This window comes from Anoplopoma fimbria, chromosome 1 (assembly GCF_027596085.1).
Source record: "Anoplopoma fimbria isolate UVic2021 breed Golden Eagle Sablefish chromosome 1, Afim_UVic_2022, whole genome shotgun sequence".
Lineage (NCBI taxonomy): Eukaryota > Metazoa > Chordata > Actinopteri > Perciformes > Anoplopomatidae > Anoplopoma > Anoplopoma fimbria.
The window spans coordinates 27,274,322-27,297,449 of NC_072449.1; the positions used below are offsets into that span (position 1 = coordinate 27,274,322).

General features: G+C 42.4%; 2 protein-coding genes and 1 non-coding gene across 3 annotated transcripts; 2 read left to right on the forward strand and 1 right to left on the reverse strand.

Annotated features, from left to right (window-relative positions):
- The first annotated feature begins 535 nt into the window (after positions 1-535).
- On the forward strand, positions 536-8,957 carry dhx34 (DEAH (Asp-Glu-Ala-His) box polypeptide 34). The gene is given in 17 exon segments (XM_054600868.1): positions 536-1,304; positions 1,307-1,482; positions 2,646-2,957; positions 3,241-3,495; positions 3,597-3,699; positions 3,791-4,008; positions 4,109-4,283; positions 4,544-4,737; positions 4,833-4,934; positions 5,040-5,303; positions 5,675-5,848; positions 5,979-6,084; positions 6,810-6,916; positions 7,063-7,329; positions 7,567-7,755; positions 8,368-8,512; positions 8,648-8,957. Coding segments are annotated over 17 exon segments (3,411 nt in total). The 5' UTR covers positions 536-823; the 3' UTR covers positions 8,791-8,957.
- Positions 8,958-12,460: 3,503 nt separating this feature from the next.
- spred3 (sprouty related EVH1 domain containing 3) lies at positions 12,461-14,875 on the reverse strand. The gene is made up of 5 exons (XM_054606504.1): positions 14,732-14,875; positions 14,395-14,563; positions 14,246-14,307; positions 13,961-14,119; positions 12,461-13,468 (listed from the first exon to the last, which is right to left on the reverse strand). Exons 1-5 carry the CDS (start codon positions 14,873-14,875, stop codon positions 12,461-12,463), a joined length of 1,542 nt encoding a protein of 513 aa, XP_054462479.1.
- A 3,206-nt stretch (positions 14,876-18,081) lies between these two features.
- On the forward strand, positions 18,082-18,153 carry trnap-ugg (transfer RNA proline (anticodon UGG)). The gene has a single exon. It is a non-coding gene; the product is annotated as a tRNA-Pro (tRNA).
- The last annotated feature ends 4,975 nt before the right edge of the window (positions 18,154-23,128 follow it).

Consider the following 23,128-nt stretch of genomic DNA (forward strand, 5'->3'; position numbering starts at 1 on the left):
TACCTTTTGTATTGTTATTTTAACGATATATCTTAATATATTGTTAGGATACTCTGTCATCAATATAACATAGTTGTATCTTATGTATATTCATTTCATGTTCTTTATAATATTGTTTATTTTTTAATTGTGCAAATAAACTAAACTAAACTAACTGAGGAGAGACTGGAGGAAGATTGCCACAATGCATGTGATGGAAATTACTGCAGAATAGAAAAATGATGGGATGTCAGAAAGAAGTGCTAATTTTGGTCCAGATGCAAATTACATTTTGTGTTTTGATTTTGCGTTGCATACATATCTCCATTGCCATCTGTTGAGTGTCTTTAAAAAAAAGTTCAATCTTTGATTTTGAAGTAATACAAAAGGGTTGGATTAGATGACTTTTTAATTCAATGGTTATTTTTACTGATTACAAAAAAAAGGCCATAGAATTTGTAATCAGTTCTGACTCAACTCCGGAACAAAGAACAACCGAGTCTAACGTTTACCCGGACATATTTCAGGACGGAACGGAAACGGTCCCACCGTATTATTGGTCCCCTGGATTTCGCAGACTTGTATTCATCAGGTTTTCTTCTCTTACAGTCGTTCCATATTATTGACCAATAATCTCAGATGTAGAAGTTCCAAACAATGTTAAGGACGTGTGCTTCTCTCAGACACATGGATTAAAAACATTAAAACTTGTTTTTAAATCGATGTATAGTTTGGTCAAATTAAGAGGAGGCAGCCAACGTGTTTGCAAAGCCGTAGACATGTCGATTTAGTTTATTTGTTATAAACTGGGTGGTGAAGACAAGTAGGGTATTCTACAATAACTATGGCCTCAGACCGGAGGAGGGACAGCCCGCAGTGCCGAGCCCAGCTGGACGAGATCTTTTTCCGCCGACATGACTACATCCAGGCTGGCAGCCCGGAGCACAAAGAGTTCTGGTCTTTCTTTGACCGCTTCCAAAGGTTTAAAACAAAGAAGGATGTGTCTGGGTCAGGACCAAAAGGGGACAGAGAAGACGGGAGAACGAAGGTAGACCTGGGTCTTCCGGCAGAGTATGATGCTCGGTACCGCATTAATGTTTCTGTGTGCACCAGGGATGTGGAGGAGCGTCTGGGGAAGTCCGAGCACCGAGGCCGGCAGAGATCCTCAGGTCCAGGCAGTCAGGAGGTCTCAGACTGCCGCTTGGCTCTGCTGCATTTCCTGGACTTCAGCCAGAGACAGAGTTTTGGAAAGCTGGCCAAGCTTCGGAGGGATCAGAAGAACCTGCCCATCTTCCAGTACCGGGACAGGATAGTGGAGCTGGTTCGCTTCACCCTGTGGTGGTGGTGGCTGGGGACACAGGCTGTGGGAAATCCACCCAAGTACCCCAGTATCTACTCTCAGCTGGCTTCAACCACATAGCCTGCACCCAGCCTCGGCGTATCGCCTGTATATCCCTGGCCAAGAGGGTCAGCTTTGAGAGTCTCAACCTGTACGGCTCAAAGGTTGGTCATGGACGGCCAGATGAATGTTGTTGAAGCACCAGCTAGACTGTAGACTCGTCAAGCACATTACATTACATTACATTACATTACAGTCATTTAGCAGACGCTTTTATCCAAAGCGACTTACAGGAAGTGTATTCAACATAGGTATTCAAGAGAACTACTAGTCACCAGAAGTCATAAGTGCATCTCCTTTCTTAAACAAGCATCTTAAAGCATAAACCAGAGCAAAAGTATAGTGCAGAGGCAAATTACTACGAAAACAATAATTGCAACAGACTAATCCGAATATAGTAAGTGCTACAAACTACTACGAATAGGATAAGTGCAGTAAACAAATACAAATTCAATAAGTGCAGCGAACTGATACAAATACAGTAAGTGCAACAACTAATACGAGTGCATTTTAATAACAAGTTGTTTACTTGTCAACGAACATTCACCGATCACATCAGACATCAAGAGCAAATTGAGGTTTTTTTCAGTGGTTAAAAGTTACTAAGTACGTTTACCCAAGTGCTATACTCACTTACTAATTTGAAGTACTTCTATATTACTTGAGTACTTCAATTCAATTTTTGCTTCGTTAAAATTCTAATCCAATAAAAACTCAGGGATAAATATTGTCCTAAATATCGTAATTAACCTGTACATGTTGTCACTTAGTTACTCTGGAGATTCTGATCAATAAGACAAAATACAATCAACAAATAAAATATGATGTATAATGAACGGTTAAGATGACTTTATTGATCCCAGGGAATTCACAAGCTACCCAGCAGTATGGTAAGTAGTTATAATTAGCTCCACCTTTGCCAGTTGTAACATTCAAGTAATGTTCACATAAATGCATCAACAATTATGATCCAATTATATATTATATATGGTTTTTAAATGGGCCACTCTGAATGCTGAGTAGTGAGAGTACTTTTACAACATCTTGAAGACCAAGAGACATTTTAAGTTATCACCTTGACTTTGGTAATGTGTGGAGGGCTACAACCAGAACATCTAATAGATAACATACATATAAAGTAATTGAAAATTGCTAATTGCAGTTTTAGTCAAATATAGTCTCCTAATTTGTTTGCAGCACTGACTTGATAGTAAACACATAAAGTACTTACCAGAATAAGCTCACAGAATACAGTCATGCTTTGCAGGTGGGGTACCAGATCCGCTTTGAGACCACCCGGACCCCGGCCACCAAACTGCTGTTCCTGACTGAGGGGCTGCTGCTCCGACAGATCCAGCAGGACAGGACGCTGTCTCAGTACCAGGTGTTGATTGTAGACGAGGTCCACGAGAGGCACCTCCACTGTGACTTCCTTCTTGGAGTCCTGCGCTCCCTGCTGGCTGACCATCCAGACATGCGTCTCATCCTCATGTCAGCCACCATCAACATCAAACTTTTCTCTGACTATTTCAATAGTGCTCCTGTGCTGCAGGTACCAGGCCGGCTGTTTCCTATACAGGTAAGCAGAGGACAGCGGGCGATCACAGAAATAAATATGAATCTCACTTGAAGAAATTAGTTTTGTGGGTCTTGATGTAGGCATGCTCAAAGACCAATGCATTAAGAAATGGTCACAATGACAAAAAAACAGGTTCAAAATATGCAGTATGTTACTTTGATATATTATTGGTAGTCTAAGCATTCAATTTGGAAATTATGTTCCAAAAAGAAAATTTTAGTGTTTTCAGGGTTTGAGAATATGTTGAATGTTTTCTTTTAAATTGCATATTTCCTTTACCAAGGTGATATATCAGCCCATCCCACCTGAGGAGCAGGCCTCGCGCTCAGAGAAACTAGATCCCAGACCCTACCTGCGCATCCTGCAGGGCATCGATCAGCGCTACCCTCCAGAGGAGCGTGGCGACCTGCTTCTCTTCCTCAGCGGTGTGGCAGAGATCTCCACCATCCAGGAGGCCTGTCAGATTTATGCCACACACACACTTCGCTGGATTGTCTTGCCACTGCACAGCACACTCTCACTGGCCCAGCAGGATAAGGCACAGCTTTGTTTGGATTGGAGTGGACATACAATGTTTGAATCTGATATGTTGGATATGGTTTATCAGTTCTAATTCTCTGTCATCGTGTTATTCTTCAGGTGTTTGACATTTCTCCTCCTGGTGTGAGAAAGTGCATCATCTCTACCAATATTGCTGAGACTTCAGTTACAATAGATGGAGTACGCTTTGTCGTAGACTCAGGTATAGTACAGAAGGGGGACAAACAATACACGGCTCAAAAGTAGAATTACACCCACTCAAATGGGTTGTTTTGTCATTCCTTCTTTTACAGGGAAGGTAAAGGAGATGAGTTTTGATCCTAAGGCCAAGATGCAACGTCTGCAGGAGTTCTGGATCAGCCGAGCCAGCTCTGAGCAGAGGAAAGGTCGAGCTGGTCGCACAGGTCCAGGAGTGTGTTACCGCCTGTACGCTGAGTCCGATTATGATGCCTTCGCACCTTATCCTGTGCCTGAAATCCACAGAGTTGCTCTGGACTCCCTCATTCTTCAGGTAACAATATCCCCTAGAAAGCAGGATGGAAATCTTCTATTTAATTCCTCAATTTCAATAGTTACATTTTAGCTTTATTTATGCTGCCTTGTTCCTGCAGATGAAGAGCATGTGTCTTGGAGATCCACTTTCTTTTGTCTTCATCGATCCACCGCCTGCTGCTAGTATCCAGACTGCAGTTACTTATCTGAAAGAGCAGGGAGCGCTGGACGGTCGGGCTGAACTGACCTCGATTGGTAGTTTGCTGGCACAGCTGCCTGTAGATGTGGTCATAGGTAAGATGCCCTTCACCAAACTCGTATTGTATTATTTCTTTTTTGTCTCATCGATTGTTTTTATGAAGCTGACAACAGAACACACACAGGTGGTGAACAGTTGAGTAAAGTTTAAATTGCATAACTTCAGGCTTGGTTTCACTTGAAGTAAATATACAAAATATCAATACATTTGTCCATGACGTACTGGAGTTTAAAAGTGATACACATACAGTAGCAGCTAGATTTAGGTAAGTGTGTGTGTGTTTGTGTTCATTCAGGAAAGATGCTGGTGCTGGGCTCTTTGTTTAACCTGGTGGATCCGGTGTTGACAGTAGCAGCAGCGCTCAGTGTTCAGTCGCCCTTCCTGCGCAGCTCACAGCACAACCCAGACTGTGCAACTGCACGCCAGCCCCTGCACAGCAACCACGGGGACCCCTTTACCCTGCTCAACACCTTCAATGCCTGGGTGGAGGTCAGTAATGGAAACATTGTTTGACATTGGCTATTTGATATGAACAGAATAGTCAGATTTGATACTTAATTGTACTTAAAACTGTTCATCAACAGGTGAAGGGAGAGAGAGGTGGTGGCTCAAGAAAGTGGTGCAGGAGGAGAGGCCTGGAGGAGCAGCGTCTATATGAGATGGTCAACCTACGCAGACAGTTCAAGGTAGGCAACTTATGAAGTAGTTCACACATAAAAAAACAAAACATTTGACAAGTGTTTGATGTGTGAACACTATTTTACCATATGAGCTTCCTCTATGGTTGACAGGACTTGCTGAGGAGCCACGGCCTGCTGGATTCGGTGAGAAACACTGCCTCTGGTGGTGACCGCAGTCAGCGTAGGGAGAGGCTAACGGAGAGGAGGAAGCTGCATCAGCTGAAGAGAGATCATGAGCATCAGGAGAGCAGCAAACGTAAAGTCCTAAGGCTGGACGAGGGTCAGGACGGAGAGTTCTCCTCAGGATCAGACACAGAGGGAGCCAGCAGAGGAAAGAAGGACAAGGGGGGGGCAGGACAGAACTTGGACATACAGGTAACATGAAAAAAGGTTTCTACAAAGCACCCTAAACCTCAACACCAACATTTTACACTCAACTTGTAACTGTAAGGTTCACTAAGAAGAATTAAATAAAAAAGTTATAGATCTCCCTCTTATTCTTTCAGTCTTTAAAAGAGAGGCATGTGCTGCTTTGTGGATTATATTTGTGTCTGATTGTTTGACATAGCGGTTTTAGTAGTTTTGTGGGTTCCTGGAAACAGCTGGTAACTTGACATCGAGGAGTCTGACTGGCCAGCACTTAGGATAGTCATCTTTACAGAGAATATCATCTTGTGCCTTTGTGTATGTTGGGCACAGTAACACTGATCTGTGGTTTCTCTGTGGTGCTGTTTGGCCTACAACAGGAGGTGAAGTTCAAGTTGCGTCACAATGTGTCAGAGCTGCAGGAGGCGGCCAGCGTCAGTCAGGACATGTCCTCCCGTCAGCAGGCTTTGCTCAAGTTGCTCCTCTGCCGCGGCCTCTACCCTCAGCTAGCACTGCCCGATGAACACAACTCCACCCGCAAGGACTCCGAGCAGGTCAGGCCTCCTGTTGCATCCACCCCAGTTTATAAGTTTAGATGATACAATAAAGGTGTGTGTCAGTAAACCAGTTGTTTCTATAGTGTTGTATTGATCGACTTTCACTTTGTGATTTTACATTGTTTAGGTGTTTCACACAAGGAATAAGCAGGGAGTGGTGATCCACCCGACTAGCGTGTTTGCCAGCGACCCAGAGGTGTTACAAGTGCCTGAGGATGACACAAGAGAAATTGGTAAAATTCTGTAACAACCACTTTCAAAAGTACTCCATGTAGATTTTTAGGTATATTCAAAATTCATAACTCTGCTGTGAAAGCCAACATTTTTAAAAAGTAACACTTTCAGAATAACACAAAAACATAATTTTGAAGCAATAAAAGAGATTTAGCATAATAAGAGAGACAAATGTAAAACTTTTAATGGCATGCTTGGTATACACTTACTGTTCATAAGAACAAAACACACCTTTAAATTGCAATGGGAGATAAACCTTTCTTATGAAATCTCACTAACAATTCACACTTTATATCTGAATGACTTAAAGCACTGTCTGAATAATTTAATTATTAATCAGCGATTTACCAAAAACATGTCAATCTGGAAGTGCTTTTAATTCTAGAATAGACCACATCGGTTGTTTGTGACGTTTCTTTGAAATTCAAGCTGAATGTTCTTCAATGTTGCAAAAACATTATTTAATTTGCTTGTTCTGCACTTCAAGAACAATGGCTGATCTTTTTTTCAGCAGTGGTCTTATGTGTTTGCAGTTAAACAACTGTATTGGAGGTAATGCACTCCAAATTGCACTGTGTTACATCTAATCCTTGGTATCCTGATCCACTGATGAAGTCTTTTTGTTTTGTCCTCATATGTCTCTTCCTTTCACTCTCCTTATCGTGCCAACTCTCATCATGTTTTCTTTTGTGTCTCCATCTTTGTCTGTGTTTCCTGCCTACAGGGCCCGATAAGCGAGAGAGCAGCAGACACCAGCTGCTAGCCTTCGTCACTCTGTTGGAGACCAACAAGCCATATTTGTCCAACTGTGTGCGGGTTCCAGCACTGCAAGTTAGTACCAGATGTGTCACAGACCATCATTGTTTTGGGAAACATATCTTTCTTGTATCATGTCCTCTTCCATATTCCCAGCTCTGGTCCATTCAATGGATTATACAGTAGTATTAAATCTCCATGTGTCTGCGTGTGCTCTCTAGGCTCTGCTGCTGGTAGCAAACTCTGTGGACAGTAACGCTGACTGTACGCGGCTGGTGGTGGACGGCTGGCTGGAGCTGGAGCTGAGGGAGGCAGAGGAGGCCCTGAAGGTTCTGTCCACAGCTCTTACCCTCAGGACTGAGTGGGAGCGCCTCCTGTTGGCCCAGCTGGGACAGAGCACGATGGGGGAAGCAGAAGTTAAGGGAGTGTCCCGCAAAGTCATGGAGAAGATGAGTGAAGGCCTGGTCCGCTTCCTGCTCTACACTGAGGTAGTGATGCAGTGCTGACCTGGTGGTTACAGTATGGAGCCCCCCCAAAACAGGCCTGAAAAGTGGATTATACACATTCTTGATGCAATAATACTTGTTTATGTGTGAACTACTGTATGTGTCGATATTGTTCATTTCTACTTTCCCGACATTCTCAGTGACCCAGATGCTCATTCACATTTTACATTCTCATTTAATATAGTCTTTTGATAATATACTTCTGACCTTCCTTCCCAGGTCACTTACAGCCTACGGCGACTCACAGCTTTCCAGACCCAGAACCTGTACATCGGCCCTCAGTGTCAGTCTGAATCTGTCAACAAAGCTCCAGATGTAAACCCGCTGTTTCCAGGAGTTGAGGCCAAGCCAGACCCCATTAAAGGAGGCCTGCGTGTCGCTGGCTTCTTCAACTACAACTGTTTAGCTGTGAGTTTGTCTGAAACAGTGGCAATCAAGTCAGGCCTTCTGTTAAAAGTTAGAAAGAGATGGAAAACTAATGTTACAACTGCTAGCAAAATTGTCCCGTGTTTGGATATGAAATTCCCATTGTGTTTATTTTGTGGGAACTTGTGTACGTGTGTGTATTGTTCGAGGTCGGTGTTGAAAAGGTGTAGCCTGGACATCACTTTAGTTACAGCTTGGAGCTCCACATTACTTCAGCAACTGAACCAAACTGCCCCAGCAGAGCTGCTGGTTAACATCAGAATACAGGTTGAACAGATCGGCTTCCATGTGTAAACTGTTGTGCTTATGTATGAATGTAAAACAGCTTATTGTGGCAACATACTTTTCCTGAACAAATACAGGTTACTATTAAATAAAACAGAAGGGTTTAACTTCCCAACAAAATATCTACCAGTCTACCACTAACAAAATGGTTGCTAGATAGTTAGCTCTTCCCTGAAGTAATATATAAAGAAGTTTGGAATTAAAACATTCAGCCTTCTTTGTTTAAGGCATCTAACTTGAAATAAACTGATCTCCAGATCTGACAAAACCTAGTCATTGAACTTTGTATTTCCACTTTATGATTTGCAGGACTCAAAGGATCTCTACAGTGAGTGTTTACGCACTTTCTGGAGCTGTCCTAACTGTGACCTCTATATGCCTCTGACTCCTCTGGAGCGCATGCAGCACGAGGCCACCTGCAGGCCAGCAGGAGAACAGCAGCAGCCAGAGGAAGGTCAGTAATGTCTTATGTTGATATACATTTTAGAGGTATCTGTTGGTATTCGATCACTTGAACACATGCAACAACTGACTTCACACTTGTTACGAGATGAATTATTTGAGGCTAATTGTGTGTTTGTGTTTTCAGAGCCAGAGGGTGGAAAGGCTGGCTCCTCCTCAGTGTCCAGTCTTAACAGAGTTTATCACTGTGATGTCTGTAATGAAGACCTGACCCTCACCTCCACTGAGATCCTCAAACACAAAAGGCAGCACATGTATTCTGCCAAGTAACTGACTTCAGCATCTAAAGAACAACAATTACTCACAACTTGTGTCTGTTCTTTCGAGGACAGATATGAGTTCATAGAATGAAGTTGTTGTTGTTGTTGTTGTTGTTACATTTGTGTCACCGTTCTTCTACCCATTTGTACTTGAGAAACTTTATTAAAGTGCTATGACTTTCCTCTTATTGTCACTGGATGTATTTTTTATGTAGCCCTCTTCATAGTTCTGTTCTTTTGGGAGATATCCACATTTGTAAAATCTACTCTCCCAAAATAAATGTTAAAAAATGTCAACTTATTCAAAGGCTGGAAACAAAAGAACAATTGCTATTTTTTTCTCATATTCCTTATAGCATTATTGAATAATTATAGAACACACCTTTTATCAGGTTTCAGGGAAAAGGCACAGTAAGTTTATGACATGCACATGTGAGCGAGAAGAAGACACTGATTTAAAATATAGAGTGAGGGTTTAATAATGATACAAACCCACGATATGTAACACCTCAAAGCAGCACATTGGCACAAAGTCAGAAGTAAGACAGCACGGAAGATAAAAACCTGTCTCAAAAAAATAAAGAATCAGAATAAATATCTCAATAAATAAATAAACAGGTAATATCTCATTAATTACTTTAAACTAATAAATACGTACATTTGAAAATATGCACATTGGCAGAAATCAATGACCCAAAAAGTAAATAGTACTTAACACAGAGTTACTTAGAAATCATAAGTTATTGATTACTCAAATCAAAAGGCACATTTATTAAGATGTAAGAATGGGGCCTGCAATTGTGACCGCATGACTGTCAGTACTGAACCCTAACACCATTTCTGAACCAGAAGTAGCAAACTGTGTGCAATGGCTTTACTAGTTCTGTATATCTGCACCATCAAGTCAAAGTGTGTCCGTGTGCAGGTCTATGCATCGCAGATTTGTGGGGATTGTGTGTGTGTGTGTGTGTGTGTGTGTGTGCGGGACAAGGGGTTAATTTAGGATCAAGGAATGGCAGTCTTGTGACTGAGTTTGTGTTTCCTGCAGGTGTGACAGCATGTCTTTTTTTTGTTTCTTCTTTTTATAAGTGGCAGGCTGGCCTCGAAGTAAAGATGACTGTACCATAACCGAGAGGTCAAGGGTCATGTTCATCAGCAGTTGTGTGTCCTGACTCTGAACCCTACTTACTGCCTGTTCACTCACTTTAAGTCACTTTGGATAAAAAAGTTCTTGGCTAAACCTAAAATGTAAATAATCTGGTGAAGCTTCTGAAAGGTTCATTCTGCCATAATTCAAAGTCTACAAGGTGACTTCCTTATACAGAGCGTACTGTACGTATTCTCAAATGACATTTTAAAGGATTTAGAGCAATCCCCCCACAGATTCTCTACACTCCTGGGATATCATCAATCTGTGATGTTCGGTGCATTTCATGAGTTATTTTGAGAATATTTGTCTCACAGTCTGTTTCAATGTCTACCTTGCTTTCTTAAATGTTTAAAGAAATTGTTCAACAACTCAAAGAAAAGCAGGTGTAAGCATTTTGCATCCAGTATTTGTCTCTTCATGTCGGCCAAGAGACCAACAAAAACACTTATAGGGATATTAGAGCCTCCGTTTTTTGGGTTGTCACAAAAATTGGGATTTTATGAATCTTGTGTGTGAATTGCGGTCAAGAGGCAAATTTCTGTAGAGAAACTGGTGTCTCCAACTCTTCTAGAATATATATTTACCTTGAATGATTGTTAAACAATGGTGTGGGGAGGCTAAACAAAAGGCCTGTGCTCTTTGATTCATTGGCATATTACGATTTTTGAAATATTGTGTTGGCAAAACCAGTTAGAGCTGTGATTGAAATAGATTTTATATCCACCCTAGGCCAGTTATTCATTAAGAATAAAAAATATACCACCAATCAGAAAAATAGACACAGAAATGCAAGGTACATCACCAGAAGCATGTTTTAAAGGGGGTGAATTCATATTTAAGCCCAGCTATAAACTTGCAAAATGCCTGACTTCCTCACAAACTATGTAGCTTCCTCAGCACCTTGAGTCGAATCAGAACTTCAAGGATGTTTTACATCGTCACACCACCTGCTAAGAGGCAGCGGGAAACTTTGAATAGGGTTAGGACAGGACTTAAAATAGCAGCTTTTTGACTTCAAACTTAAAGCAACATTCAGCAAACACATCTGCCACTGTGCCCAAACAAAGACCTGACGCCATTGGTCTTTTTCAAGTTAATGTGTCTCTATTCTCATCACAGGGTCTACAGTCTACAGCACGCACGTGTAAATGTCACACATGTGAGCTGTGTGCTGCTGCTCAAAGACAAGTTTGTGTTCATATTTATAATTTCTGTTTGATATTGAACACAGTAACACACTACAGTATTCAGTTCCAACACTTTTCAATTATGTTTGTCCTAACTTGAGCAACTGGTACAAAAATACTCTTTCAATACATTGTTCATTGCACTTCTTTTTTTTTTTGGTGGCGTCTCATCCAAAGGCCTATACACATCTACAGATTGTTAAGCATGGGGTCCTGTTTTGTTTTTCTTTGGGGTTGGGACTGTACGGTCTTTGTGTACATTAGGTAGAATAGACTCGCTCAGAGGCCTCAGTTGTAAGCACCTTGACTGATTTAACAAGTACAGTGGTGGGATGTGATGTTTTCTATTAATAATATTGAAAATACATGGAAAGATGAAAAAATGTGTGTGTAAAGTGAGGGTGTTTAATGTTCGACACATATTCTTAATTTTCTTTTCTTTTTTTTAGAAAACAAAAATAACCTTGTGTTTGGTTACAAAGGACCATAACGAATCACATTGTGACTTTTAAGTCTTTGTGGTTGTCATTGCAACTTCCCTTAACATTAATTGTCCCTTTGCAGTTTATAACCTTTCTTCCACTGTGGCCTACTACTTTAACCCAAAGACAACACAAGTAGTCTCAGATGCTCATACTGTCTTGAAGACTGCACTCACTCATGCTCACTCTCTCCAAACCTCTGTCCCCTTCCTCCTTTTGATTTCTTAACCAGGGTTGAGTAACATCTGAGGTAAAATTAGAGGTAAAGGGTGACATCTGTTTATCTGACTGATAAACAGGCCAACATGAAACAAATAACTTCCCCAAGATATCTTGTTTGTGAGTACGTGTTAGTGTGTGCCATTGGGGGATTCTGTCAATATGTTTTACATTTAATAAAATATACCAATTTAAATTATAACAATCATATATATAAACATCTTTAGTTTTTTGTGTTTTTCTTTCTAAATAAAAAAAACCAGACATTTGAAACAGTGTACACATCATCGTTGCCTCTGCCACTCTCTTACTGTCATAAAGTCTATGACCGCTAATTCTAGATCAGCCGACCCTCAGTAAATCCACTATGAAGGCTCCAGATGACTCCCACAGAGCCTGGTCTGAGTGTAGTGCACCATCAGCAGGCAAGGACCAGTGAGGAAGGCCCAAGGTTGAAAAGAGAACGAGCGGAATGCAGTGGAAGGCCGTGGGGCTTTGGAGGGCCCCGTCGGAGGTCTGGGTCTACTGAGAGCACTGTTCCACCTGCTAAGCTCCACCTCCTGCGTCCCTACAGATGCTCTCCCCTCTCAACACCTAGACCTCCTTGGTCCTGGGAACCACTCCCACCCCCTCCGCCTGGCCTCATCGGACCGCCTTGTGCTTTCCCCCACAGCAGCCACACCTCTCCCCACACCGCAGGCAGGCGCGCAAAGGCAGGTAGCAGCACATGCAGGGCACGAAGAGCGACAGGGCCAGGAGGGCCAACCAGCGGGCACAGCAAAGGGGGTGCGGGTGGCCCCCCAAAGAGTCATCACACGAGCAAGGCTCCCAGAACTCTCCCTCGGAGTCCGACATGCAGTGGTAGAGCAGACTCTCTGCACACCACACACAGGTCCACTGGCGCAGGCAGTGCAGGGCCGGGTCTGGGGCATCTCTGCAGCGGCCCCGCCCGTTCTCCGAAGCGCTGAAAACAGAGCGGCAGTACACACAGCGTGATGAGCATGACGATGAAGCCTGAGGACACGGGCTGTCGTCGTCCGGGGAGATTGCCCCCGGGTCGACCCCGCCGCTGCTGGCCCCTCCTCCTCTCTTTCGAGTCCGTGACCGGGGCGTGGCCAGTGAGGTGTGGATGCAGCAGGGAGAGGGCGATCCTTTGCACGTCTCCTGGGGTGAGCCAGCAGCTGAGGACGAGCATGACACTGCGTTGGGCATGGACATACAGGTGGGCGATGACGAGGACAGCCGCTGGGAAGCTTTACTGTCCAGGCTCACCGTCACGTCGCAGCCCGCCGTCCCCACTCCTGCCAGGTCCTTCTCAAAGCGAACCACGCACAGCTCTGACTTGTCCTGCAGACTCCCTCCACCACTGACAACCACACCCCCGGTCAGCCCCCCAACCATAGTCCTAGTGGCCCCCGCCCGTCGGTAGTCCTCATAACCTCGAGAACCCCACAGGTCCTTGCAAGGATCCACACTGCGTAGGTCCCCCTCCTCCAGCAGAGAGATGGTGGGTGAGAGGGGGGACAGAGGAGATGAGGCCGCTTGACCGACAGGAGGAGTAGGTGGAGCAGGAGGTGGGGGCGGGGGCGCTGGCGGATTCAACACAGCCGTCATTTGTGAGAGCTGGTGCTGTCCCGGCCTGCTGTGGATCTGTGGAGAGGGTATAGAATTACAGAGTGAGTCAGGAACAGTGTGTACTGTGGCAGCAGTTACAGAAGGTTTCATCTCTAGCATATCTCAAATAGGAAGAACTGAAATGATGGAAAACAATTTTGATACGATTTTATTCTATGGGATGGCAGTGGGTTGTTTAAATACTAACATTACTTTACGTAGAATAAATAAAAGTCCAAGTGTCGACTTAAGGGCGGAGAAAGAGGGGGGAAGAAATAAACTTCCCATCTCTTTTTTATTGCTCTGAATGTGTAAATTTCAGACATCACGGATTTTGCAGGGAACCCCAAAAGGAGGAAGAAGAATGTGGGAAGGAACCATTCTTAGTAATCACCAATAGAGCTCACAAGTGTAACAGGAACATGTTACGTGACAGATCAACTGGAAATAGTAACATGTGCCTGTTTCTTTGATCATCTTATTATCACAATGAGGTTCCAATGGTAGACTTGGAGCAGCAGGTGTTACCTGAGCAGGTGTCTGAGTTGTGACAGCATGGCTGGATCCGAAACTAAATTCTTCCGACCGTACAAAGCAGGTAGACGACGACTCGCTTGTCACTATGGTGATGGGTTTGGGCAGCATCTCCTTTCTGCTGTTGGATGACGACTCACTTCCTGTATGAGACTGGCAGAAGCTTCATGTCATCCCACAAGTCAAAAACACCAATAACTGCACGGGGGCAACGTGGCAGAGTAAATGAGCCATTTCTAGATAACAAATGCTCAACCGACAAACTACTCAGATACTCACAGCTTGTCCATCATCCTCAGTGTCGGCCTCTTCTGGTGTGGAGGACGAGGGCGAGTCAGAGCCTTGATAACATTAATAGAGAGGATTTAGGTTTTGCCAATTGGAACGTAACTGGTGACAGTTCTTATAGGTGACTCATGTATCTCTACCTCTGTCGAGCTTGTCTATGACGAGCTGCAGCCCTTTCTCAAAGGAGATGGCATCGGCAGGGCTCTGGAACGTAAGGCCAAACTTTCGATCTTCTACTCGCCAGTGATGGAAGATGGGGTTCACCTTATTGTACACTAACCCCCTTTGCACTGCGCACTCCAACACCGGCTAAAGACACAAATGGCAATCGCAGCAACATAAGAAGTTAGTTCACCAACCAAGATGTACCCTTTCCTCAAAATCATGGCCCAGCATAAAATGAATCTACAGTCTTTAGATGGTGTTGAGGAGCAACGTGGCACCAAAGACAGCCATAACACACACGCACACACTCACTGCTCGATCTCGCAGCCGTTCTCCACGTATGATGTATTCTCTCCGGCCCCTGCCGTCATGACTCCGGCCTTTACATATCACCACATGACTGAGGCCACCACCTCCAAGGGGCACCCAACCGCCACTGGAGTCATCACGTGTCATCACCACTGCACGAACACGCACACTGCCAGGGAAGCCAAGAGAGTGAGCAGAGGCCCAGGTTGATTAAACAACACAATGATATAGGCTACACTGTCAAACACACACAAATACACGCACACCTGCATGCACTGATACGCACATTCATTCATTCATTCAGCTGAAAAAAAACAAACCCAGATCGACTTGCACAATACAAAAATGCAGTACTAATTTCAGTGTGAGGCAACTGTTTCAGCCCTGTTGAACTAAGATTGCAAGATGAAATTCACACAAAGAAGACAGAATTGACAGCTCGGGACGTTGCAACATGTGACGGCTCAAAGGCCTATCATACAGTAGCCTCAAAGTCATGGCTGTATTTACTAATCTAAGATCACGTGATTGAGGTAAATACGATTTTCATTAGCATGTGGTGACGGTAAACAAAAAACAAAAAAAGGAAAATCAAGAAACATTTGGACAATGTGGTTTGGCGTTATACATGCATGTAAAAACTGGAAGAATAAAGGAAGTATATTGAGCAAATGGATAGAAAGAAAGCCAGCGTTGAGGAGGAGAGCGATGGCCAAATGGGAGGAGGGAGGAAGAATGAGTGTTTCCCAGATAGATGTATCAATGAACGCACCCATTCGCCATCAGAGGCCCCTTCTTGCATTCTTGCAAAAGGAAGCTCTGCCCTCTCCCATCGGCTGAATAATTCAGCACCGCAGTTCTACATGTGCATGTTTTCTTATTCTCAAATCACACTGAATCTTAAGTGTTGCAATTATTTTTTTTTCCCCTTCCCAGACGCTCTTTTTTTCCTCCATTACGCCCCTGCTGAACACACTCATTAACACACCCCAGATATTATGTTATCTTTTTTTTTTTTTTTTTTTTTTTTATGAATGGGGAAGTGCAAGACTGTAGATGAAACATGTATAAGGCCTAAATACAATGCAATGGCGTGCAGGGAAAAAAAAGGGAAGGAAAAGGGAATGAGTGGGTGAGAATGGAAATGGGAGATGGGGGGAGGGGGCCAGATTAGAAAAAAGGGAAGGAGGAGAGGAGGGGTGAGGATGAGGAGAAAAAAATCACATTTCATTCATAAAGTTTGGCTTTAAAAATCATAATGAAACCCTGAGACACGTTGATAAAAATCACAACGCCTCCATCCCTCCCTCGTCTTACTGTAGTCTTGAATGATGCGATTCTGGCCCCAAATCCACATATTTCTCTTTTTTCCCCTGTACATTTTACACATTGACTTATTTCATAACTGTTTTTTTACCAATCTCTGACCACGCATTTAGTCCTGAATTGTTGCATAGCTTTCTGTTGTGTTTCTTTCTACCAGTCTAAAAAGAACAGGTCCACATGCAGGTGGCTTAACATTTATCACACATGGATATATATCAGAAATGGGGTGTATGCTGCTGATTCAAGACGACGTAATGGTGTTTTTATTCTAGGCAGCCTGCTAAATTGTAGAGCACCGAGTGTGAGAATAGTGCATGATGCTGGGTTGGTGTAACATTGATGGCGGTGGTGTTCTTTCTATCCGTTTTTGCAGAAGGCTGCATATATATATATATATATATATGTGCAATGTTAAAAATGAAAATGTAAGGACTTACTCGCCCTCCATGGCTCGGTGTTGCCCGCCGCTTGCAGCAGCCCACCCCAGGGTCTCCTCTCTCTCTCTCTCTCTCTCTCTCTCTCTCTCTTTTTTTTATCCTCCTTTCAGGAAACACTCACATTCTCTCTCTATCTGCTCTCATTTTCCTAATCTCTCTCTCTCTTCCTCTCTCTCTCTCTCCACCTTGATGTCGTTTCGGTGTATCAGGATAGGCTTGAGGTTGCAGCAGCCATTTTCCGCTGGCAGCATCCTCCCTCTCCCTCCCTCCCTCCTTCTCTCTCCATCTCTCTCTCTCTCTCTCTCTCTCTCTCTCATTCTCTTTCTCACTCTGTCCTGTGCCAACACATCCTCACTAATCATTGACAGCATCGTGGCTTTAGGTGGGCTATAGGGTTTGTCCATGTCAGGAATATAAGTAAAATCAAATATTATATTATTATTATTATTATTATTATTATATTATTTATTGATCCCCAAGCAGACAATAAATACACATACTATACACATACTATACAACTGCACAGACAATAAATACACATACTATACAACTACACAGACAATAAATACACATACTATACAACTACACAGACAATAAATACACATACTATACAACTACACAGACAATAAATACACATACTATACAACTACACAGACAATAAATACACATACTATACAACTACACAGACAATAAATACACATACTATACAACTACACAGACAACAATAAATACACATACTATACAACTACACAGACAATAAATACACATACTATACAACTACACAGACAATAAATACACATACTATACAACTACACAGACAATAAATACACATACTATACAACTACACAGACAATAAATACACATACTATACTATAAATACACATACTATACAACTACACAGACAATAAATACACATACAACTACACAGACAATAAATATACATACAACTACACAGACAATAAATACACATACTATACAACTACACAGACAATAAATACACATACTATACAACTACACAGACAATAAATACACATATTATACAATAAAATAAAAATAAAAATAAAAAAAAAATAAAAAATAAGAATACAAATTAAAAAAATGTACAGTATATCCACCAGGGGGGGGTTGGCTGGTCAGCATGATGACAGACTTCATTGCGTCTTTATTAGCATTGTTTTTCTTTTAATTGCATAAGTATAAGTTTGGTTTATTGTTGTGTTCCAATGCTTATTTAAATTAAAGTCAAGTCCACAGTGTCCCACCGGCAGTAATCAAAGGTTTCAGCACCATGGACAGCGACCCCCCCTTTGGGTTTCTTGATAAACACACATCTTCAAAGTTTGGTTGGCAGTGTTGTTTTTAGACATAGTGTGTGCTTCATGACTTGCCAGCAAACAGTAAACTAGAGTAAGAGTTAACATGTTGTTTTGAACAGGAATTTGCTGTAAAAGTAAAATGTTTATTTTAGGCTACAATAAGCCACAAAATATAATAAAACGGTGGGCAGTTGGTTAGAAATAACTGGCCAAACTTTTCAAGAAAGTTGGCCATTGCAGTGCAGAATACTGGCTAAGAACGAAGCAGCTTCATGGCTCGTTGGTCTAGGGGTATGATTCTCGCTTTGGGTGCGAGAGGTCCCGGGTTCAAATCCCGGACGAGCCCAAGTTTTAGTCTTATACTATGACTCTTCAGCATAACAGATCCTAAGAAGGTAACAACTTTAAAATACATCACTCTTATGTGGGTTAACATATAGCCAACCTTTGCTTCTATCAACCGTATTGTTTAAGTTGATTTATAACATTCCTTCCATTCTTCAATTAGAGCAACATATATTTCAGCAGCGAGGGCAGCCGTAATAACACAATTGCTACAAAAAAAAAAATACAAAACATGGCTATCATTGGTCTTTACTGGTAGAACATCCAGTACAATGTTAAACATCTACCATATACAGGAATCAGCTCTGTACACATTCCCTTTATTGCACAAAATCCATAACCGTATTTATGAAGCCTGTAAGGCTTCAACATTCTTTAAAGTGAATTCTTTGAAGTGTGACCATCTTTGCAAAACCCTGTAATTCATTAGACAACATCAATTAGCTTTTTGACTTACTCACAATGTAAAGTTGTCTGAGGGAAAACACTTTACTGTTAGCAGACTGTTGTGGAAGTCAGTTTTGTAGACAGACAGACGGATAGACAGATGGATAGATGTACTCTATTAATCCAAAACCAGGAATTTATTGTATTAAAGCGAAAGGTTATCCACGGCAACGGTAAAAACTAAATAGATAATACTAATTAAATAAAGCTACTTTTGGATGTCATCAATACAGTAAAATGTTAAGGGAAATTTAATCATGATCATGAAATGACAAAATGAACACAAACATTAAATCATGGCTGAAATCCACAATATTAATAAAAATAGCCTAATGCTATTCCCAAAAGGCTCATTGAGGACACAGCATAGTGATGATCTGTGACCGATCACATTTGTAGACACTTAAGATTTAATAATGATAATACTGATGACCAAATTGACAGGTGAGGTGTTAGTGATGTACCAGCAAAGCTAAAGGACATATTAGATCACATATTTTGATAGATGTTAGTATCACCCTTTTTGGATAACACATGTGCATTGTCTCTTTTACCTTCATCTCCCATTGGGAACAACGCAGAATAAACATGGCACTTTAATTATATGCCCAGGCACCCAGAAACAAAACGTTTCAAACTAAATGGGATCTGCCCCACGTGGTTTTCAGTTTGCCAGATAGTTTGAGGCAATTTAGTTAAACTATATTTAATTTAGGAGTATGCGCCACAATATTAAAGCTACTGTGAATATTTTGGCGGTCCCTGTGGACAAAAGTGGAAGTGTTTCTGAGCAACAGAGTACCTTTGGAAAACCTCTAATTTTACTGCAGCAGGGGTCTTAAAGTCTGCACTACTCAGCACTAGTTCGGGTTCTCCCGTGCCTCCCTTCCTTCCAGTAAGCCTTCAGAAACATCCCTGCATAACCTTCATCCGACCACATACTGTAGAGTCTGATTGCAGCCGCAGCAGGGCGTTGCCGTAGAGCATGACCGAAACTCCCAAAGCTTTGATTGGCTCGGGGGAGTTTAATAATGCCCACTTTTACTTCTTCTCTACTTTCTTACTGCACAGCTGGTTCTGGCTGTTAATTATTACCACTCTGTTCACTCCGCGCCGATGGCAGACTACTTTGCCAGGAGAAGAGCAGACGGGAGCGGCAGGGAGTGAGGCGGAGGGAAGCAGGGTGCGCCAGCTAGCTAACCCTAATTCTTGTCTCATTTGTGGTGTGATAAACTGTACATCAGTGCATCCATGTACGGTACGTACTTCATTGTAAAGACATATAAAAAAAAAAAAGAGGGACCACTACAGCCAATAAGGACCATTGCACCATATGACCCCTTCCAAAATTCAGTTGTATCTACCACAGTCCAAGTGATTGCAAAGGTGCTCTGCAAAGACACCTTCTGAGGTTGAATCCAGGTGAGTTGACTTCTTTGAATGCTTACATAAATGATAAAAGCATAACACACAAATATTATACATAAGACTAAATAGCCATTACGGTGAATCAAATCTGTCACAAAATGTGTCACATTTTATTCTTGTGCACATTAATGCATGCACTGTAAGTCCCTCTATCTCATCAGTAACATATGAATTTGTATCTGCCAACTTTACCAGCTTTGGGAGGAAAGAGCAACAAGAGATGATCCCTCACCTTCCTGCCTCTTAAATGCAAGCACCTGTGCATCCTACATGAAAAGGGGTGATCAGAGGTGTAACTACAGAAAACCTGCCCAGCAAAGAAGCAAATGAAAACAAATAAGGAATCACCAAGTCAAAAATCCAATTGTGTTCTCTCACATGTGAACAAGGCAAGCACTGACTCGCTGCCATGATACAGACAATGCTCACAATAATGCAGAGCTAAACACAACCACACAACTTGTTATTGCTGAAGTGCTTGCCACCATGCCTATAGAGCCAACCGACCATTCAAGGCAAATTTCAAGTCAGCCAAAAGCACTACACAAACAATGATTGAACCACAACAGTGTCACCATCATAGCAGTGGACTATCAATATTGCTTCAGTGCCAAATCAAAAAGCAGCTGCGCTGAAGCTGCCAAATTGAGACGACGGCGGAAACTATCAAAGAAAATAAAGGCTCAGCCAAGAGATGATGGTTAGAGTTCCCAGCAAACAGCTGAATAAACTTTTATCACTATGCAAGAGTTCACAGCAGCAAGGTTCAGCAGCAAATTCCTCAACCCAACATAGCAGACGATTACATCAATAGGATCACTTGCATACAAAAAGCAGAAGTGAAAGCAGCCACATCACAGGTTCCAGTAGTTGAAGGGATACCTACAGGTTTTCCCTACCTCAAGATTATGCTGTTAAGCCTAAGAAAAAAGAGTCAAAGCAGAGTCAAAGCAATTATAGTGGCCCAGGAACACCAGTTTTTTCTAAAAGGTGAAATTTCTTTGGAGCAAGTTTGAAACCAATACAATGTCAAGAGGATACAGGAAAAGTCACTGCAAAAGAAGATAGCATCATGAATGGGAAGAATGGTGAGGTTGGTGTTGATTTTGGAGTCACTGATGCACAGTGCATAGAAACAGTGAAACATGCAAGTCAGTCCTGTTCCTGAAACATTGCAAGAAAAAACCTCTGGATCTGTATACACCATTCAGGCCCAAAATACAAGTGGACCATATGAATGGGAAAATGGTGAGGTTGGTGTTGAGACAGTCAAGGGCTAGGCCACGGTTTGCACAGTGAAGATACTGAGTCTGGAGCTCACCATGGTGCAAGAGGGTTGAAGGGACAGGTTGTTACAACCCTGATTCAAGGAAACAACATGAAGGAAGGAAATGAAGGCACACCCCAAAAGCCACATTCCCTGAGACGTTGTGCAAGGGAAACTCTAAATTACCCTTTATAAAGCCTTTACCAAGTGCAAAAAGCACACCTTTCAGGGAATGGCAACACACTTACTGGAACAATAGACTGCTTTGACGTTGTATCTCTTAAGATTTGAACTTGCAGTTGAGTCTGAGGGTCACAAGGCAAGAAAACTAACCCGTTGATATTGAAGGGGAAAAACCCATTCAGATCAGCATCATTGTCCTTGGAGAGAATTTAAAAAATGTGGGTTCTAGTGCAGGATGTTCTGCTGTTTTAACGTTGTATTGCTTCTTACTAAGAACTTGACATCCAGCAACAACATCACCAAGCTTCCTTGGATAGAAAAATCCCTTCTTACTAGACCTAGTCGGGAATCTACCAGAGTTTACAGACGGGGTAAATGGGATGGATGGGGAAGACTCTCGGTAATAAGCCCTTTGGGAGTGCAACAACTGTGGAAGCATCTTACCCTTGAACTCCACATGAGGCTTGTCACCAAAGACAGCGTTATGCATGGACAGCAGCCTCATCCATGTTTACAACATTCTGCTGATTTAGATAGGTGGCAAGATCCTCAAATATTGTCTCTCGGCTCTCCTTACAACTCTGTCTGTACACCTCTGGGACTATCTCACACAACAGCAAGATGGTGCTCTTACCCGTCTGGTAGTCTGCACTCGGCTGTCAAGTCAAGAAGGAATGGACCTCCTGTGCCTTTCCAACTAACTCACACTGCAACATAAGGGTCCACACAGCGGTAGGCCAGCCCAATGTGGCAGCTACACTCTCAAAATGAGGGAAATATTTCTCATGATCTTCCTCAACAAAAAGGGAGAACCGTTTTAATGTGCCAGCCCACATCAAAACCTGCACGAGAACGGTGAGAAGGAGGTTGACCGGACATCTTAGCAAGTTCCAGTTCTTTAAGTCCAAGGTCATGCTCTAACAACATGCTCTGCTCTTCAAGTAACGGTGACAGTGAGGAGTTGCCCCAAAATGTTTTCCTTCAATTCCAACTCCCCGAACTTTAGTTCCATTGCAGCATCAGGGAGTACTGAGAGTGCAGAAATAGAGATTTTTCAGCTTCAGCCTTAAGAACTCCATTTTCAATGAAGACAGCTTCAAGGCCTTCCTTACATCGTTGCTCACTACTGGTAATCTCAAAGTCATAGTGGGAAACAAGTTTGAACAGTTGATCCTAAGTAAACAACAAAGGATTTTTTGCTGCCATTTCTTAAAAAGGACAAGTCTGAAATAGTCTACTCAAGAGCCCACCAGAAAAACAGGAAGTATCACAAAGACAGCAATTTACCTTTCTAGTGCAGCAGCACCACCTTCTGCTCACACAGGTATACAAAAAAAAGTCTGTTCTAAGGCAGCAAACTGTTACACTCAAATAAGAGGCATAAAGTATATGAACTCACAAATTAGCCAGTAAAAGTAACCAACATAAAACAGACATAGCCAAAGAGATTCCACCCTCAAAAAGCACTAGTGAAAGGGTAGCACACATAAGATTGCTTTAACACAACGCAAGACCAATAACACAAAAATGGTACTTGCAAACAACCCTAACCACTTCCCCAACACAGGGAAGATAAGCCATCCAACAACTGAAGCCTACTGCCACTAAACATCACGCCCAATAACTAAATCCCCTCTCCTTCCACCAACCA

Excerpts from the sequence above, each read along its gene's own strand:
- spred3 (XM_054606504.1), bottom strand. The coding sequence starts at position 14,875 with ATGACACGTGATGACTCCAGTGGCGGTTGGGTGCCCCTTGGAGGTGGT. Across the intron at positions 14,564-14,731 it reads AACGGCTGCGAGATCGAGCA|CCGGTGTTGGAGTGCGCAGT; the intron begins GTGAGTGTGTGC and ends TTGTGTCTTTAG. Across the intron at positions 14,120-14,245 it reads CTGAGGATGATGGACAAGCT|TCTCATACAGGAAGTGAGTC; the intron begins GTGAGTATCTGA and ends AGCTTCTGCCAG.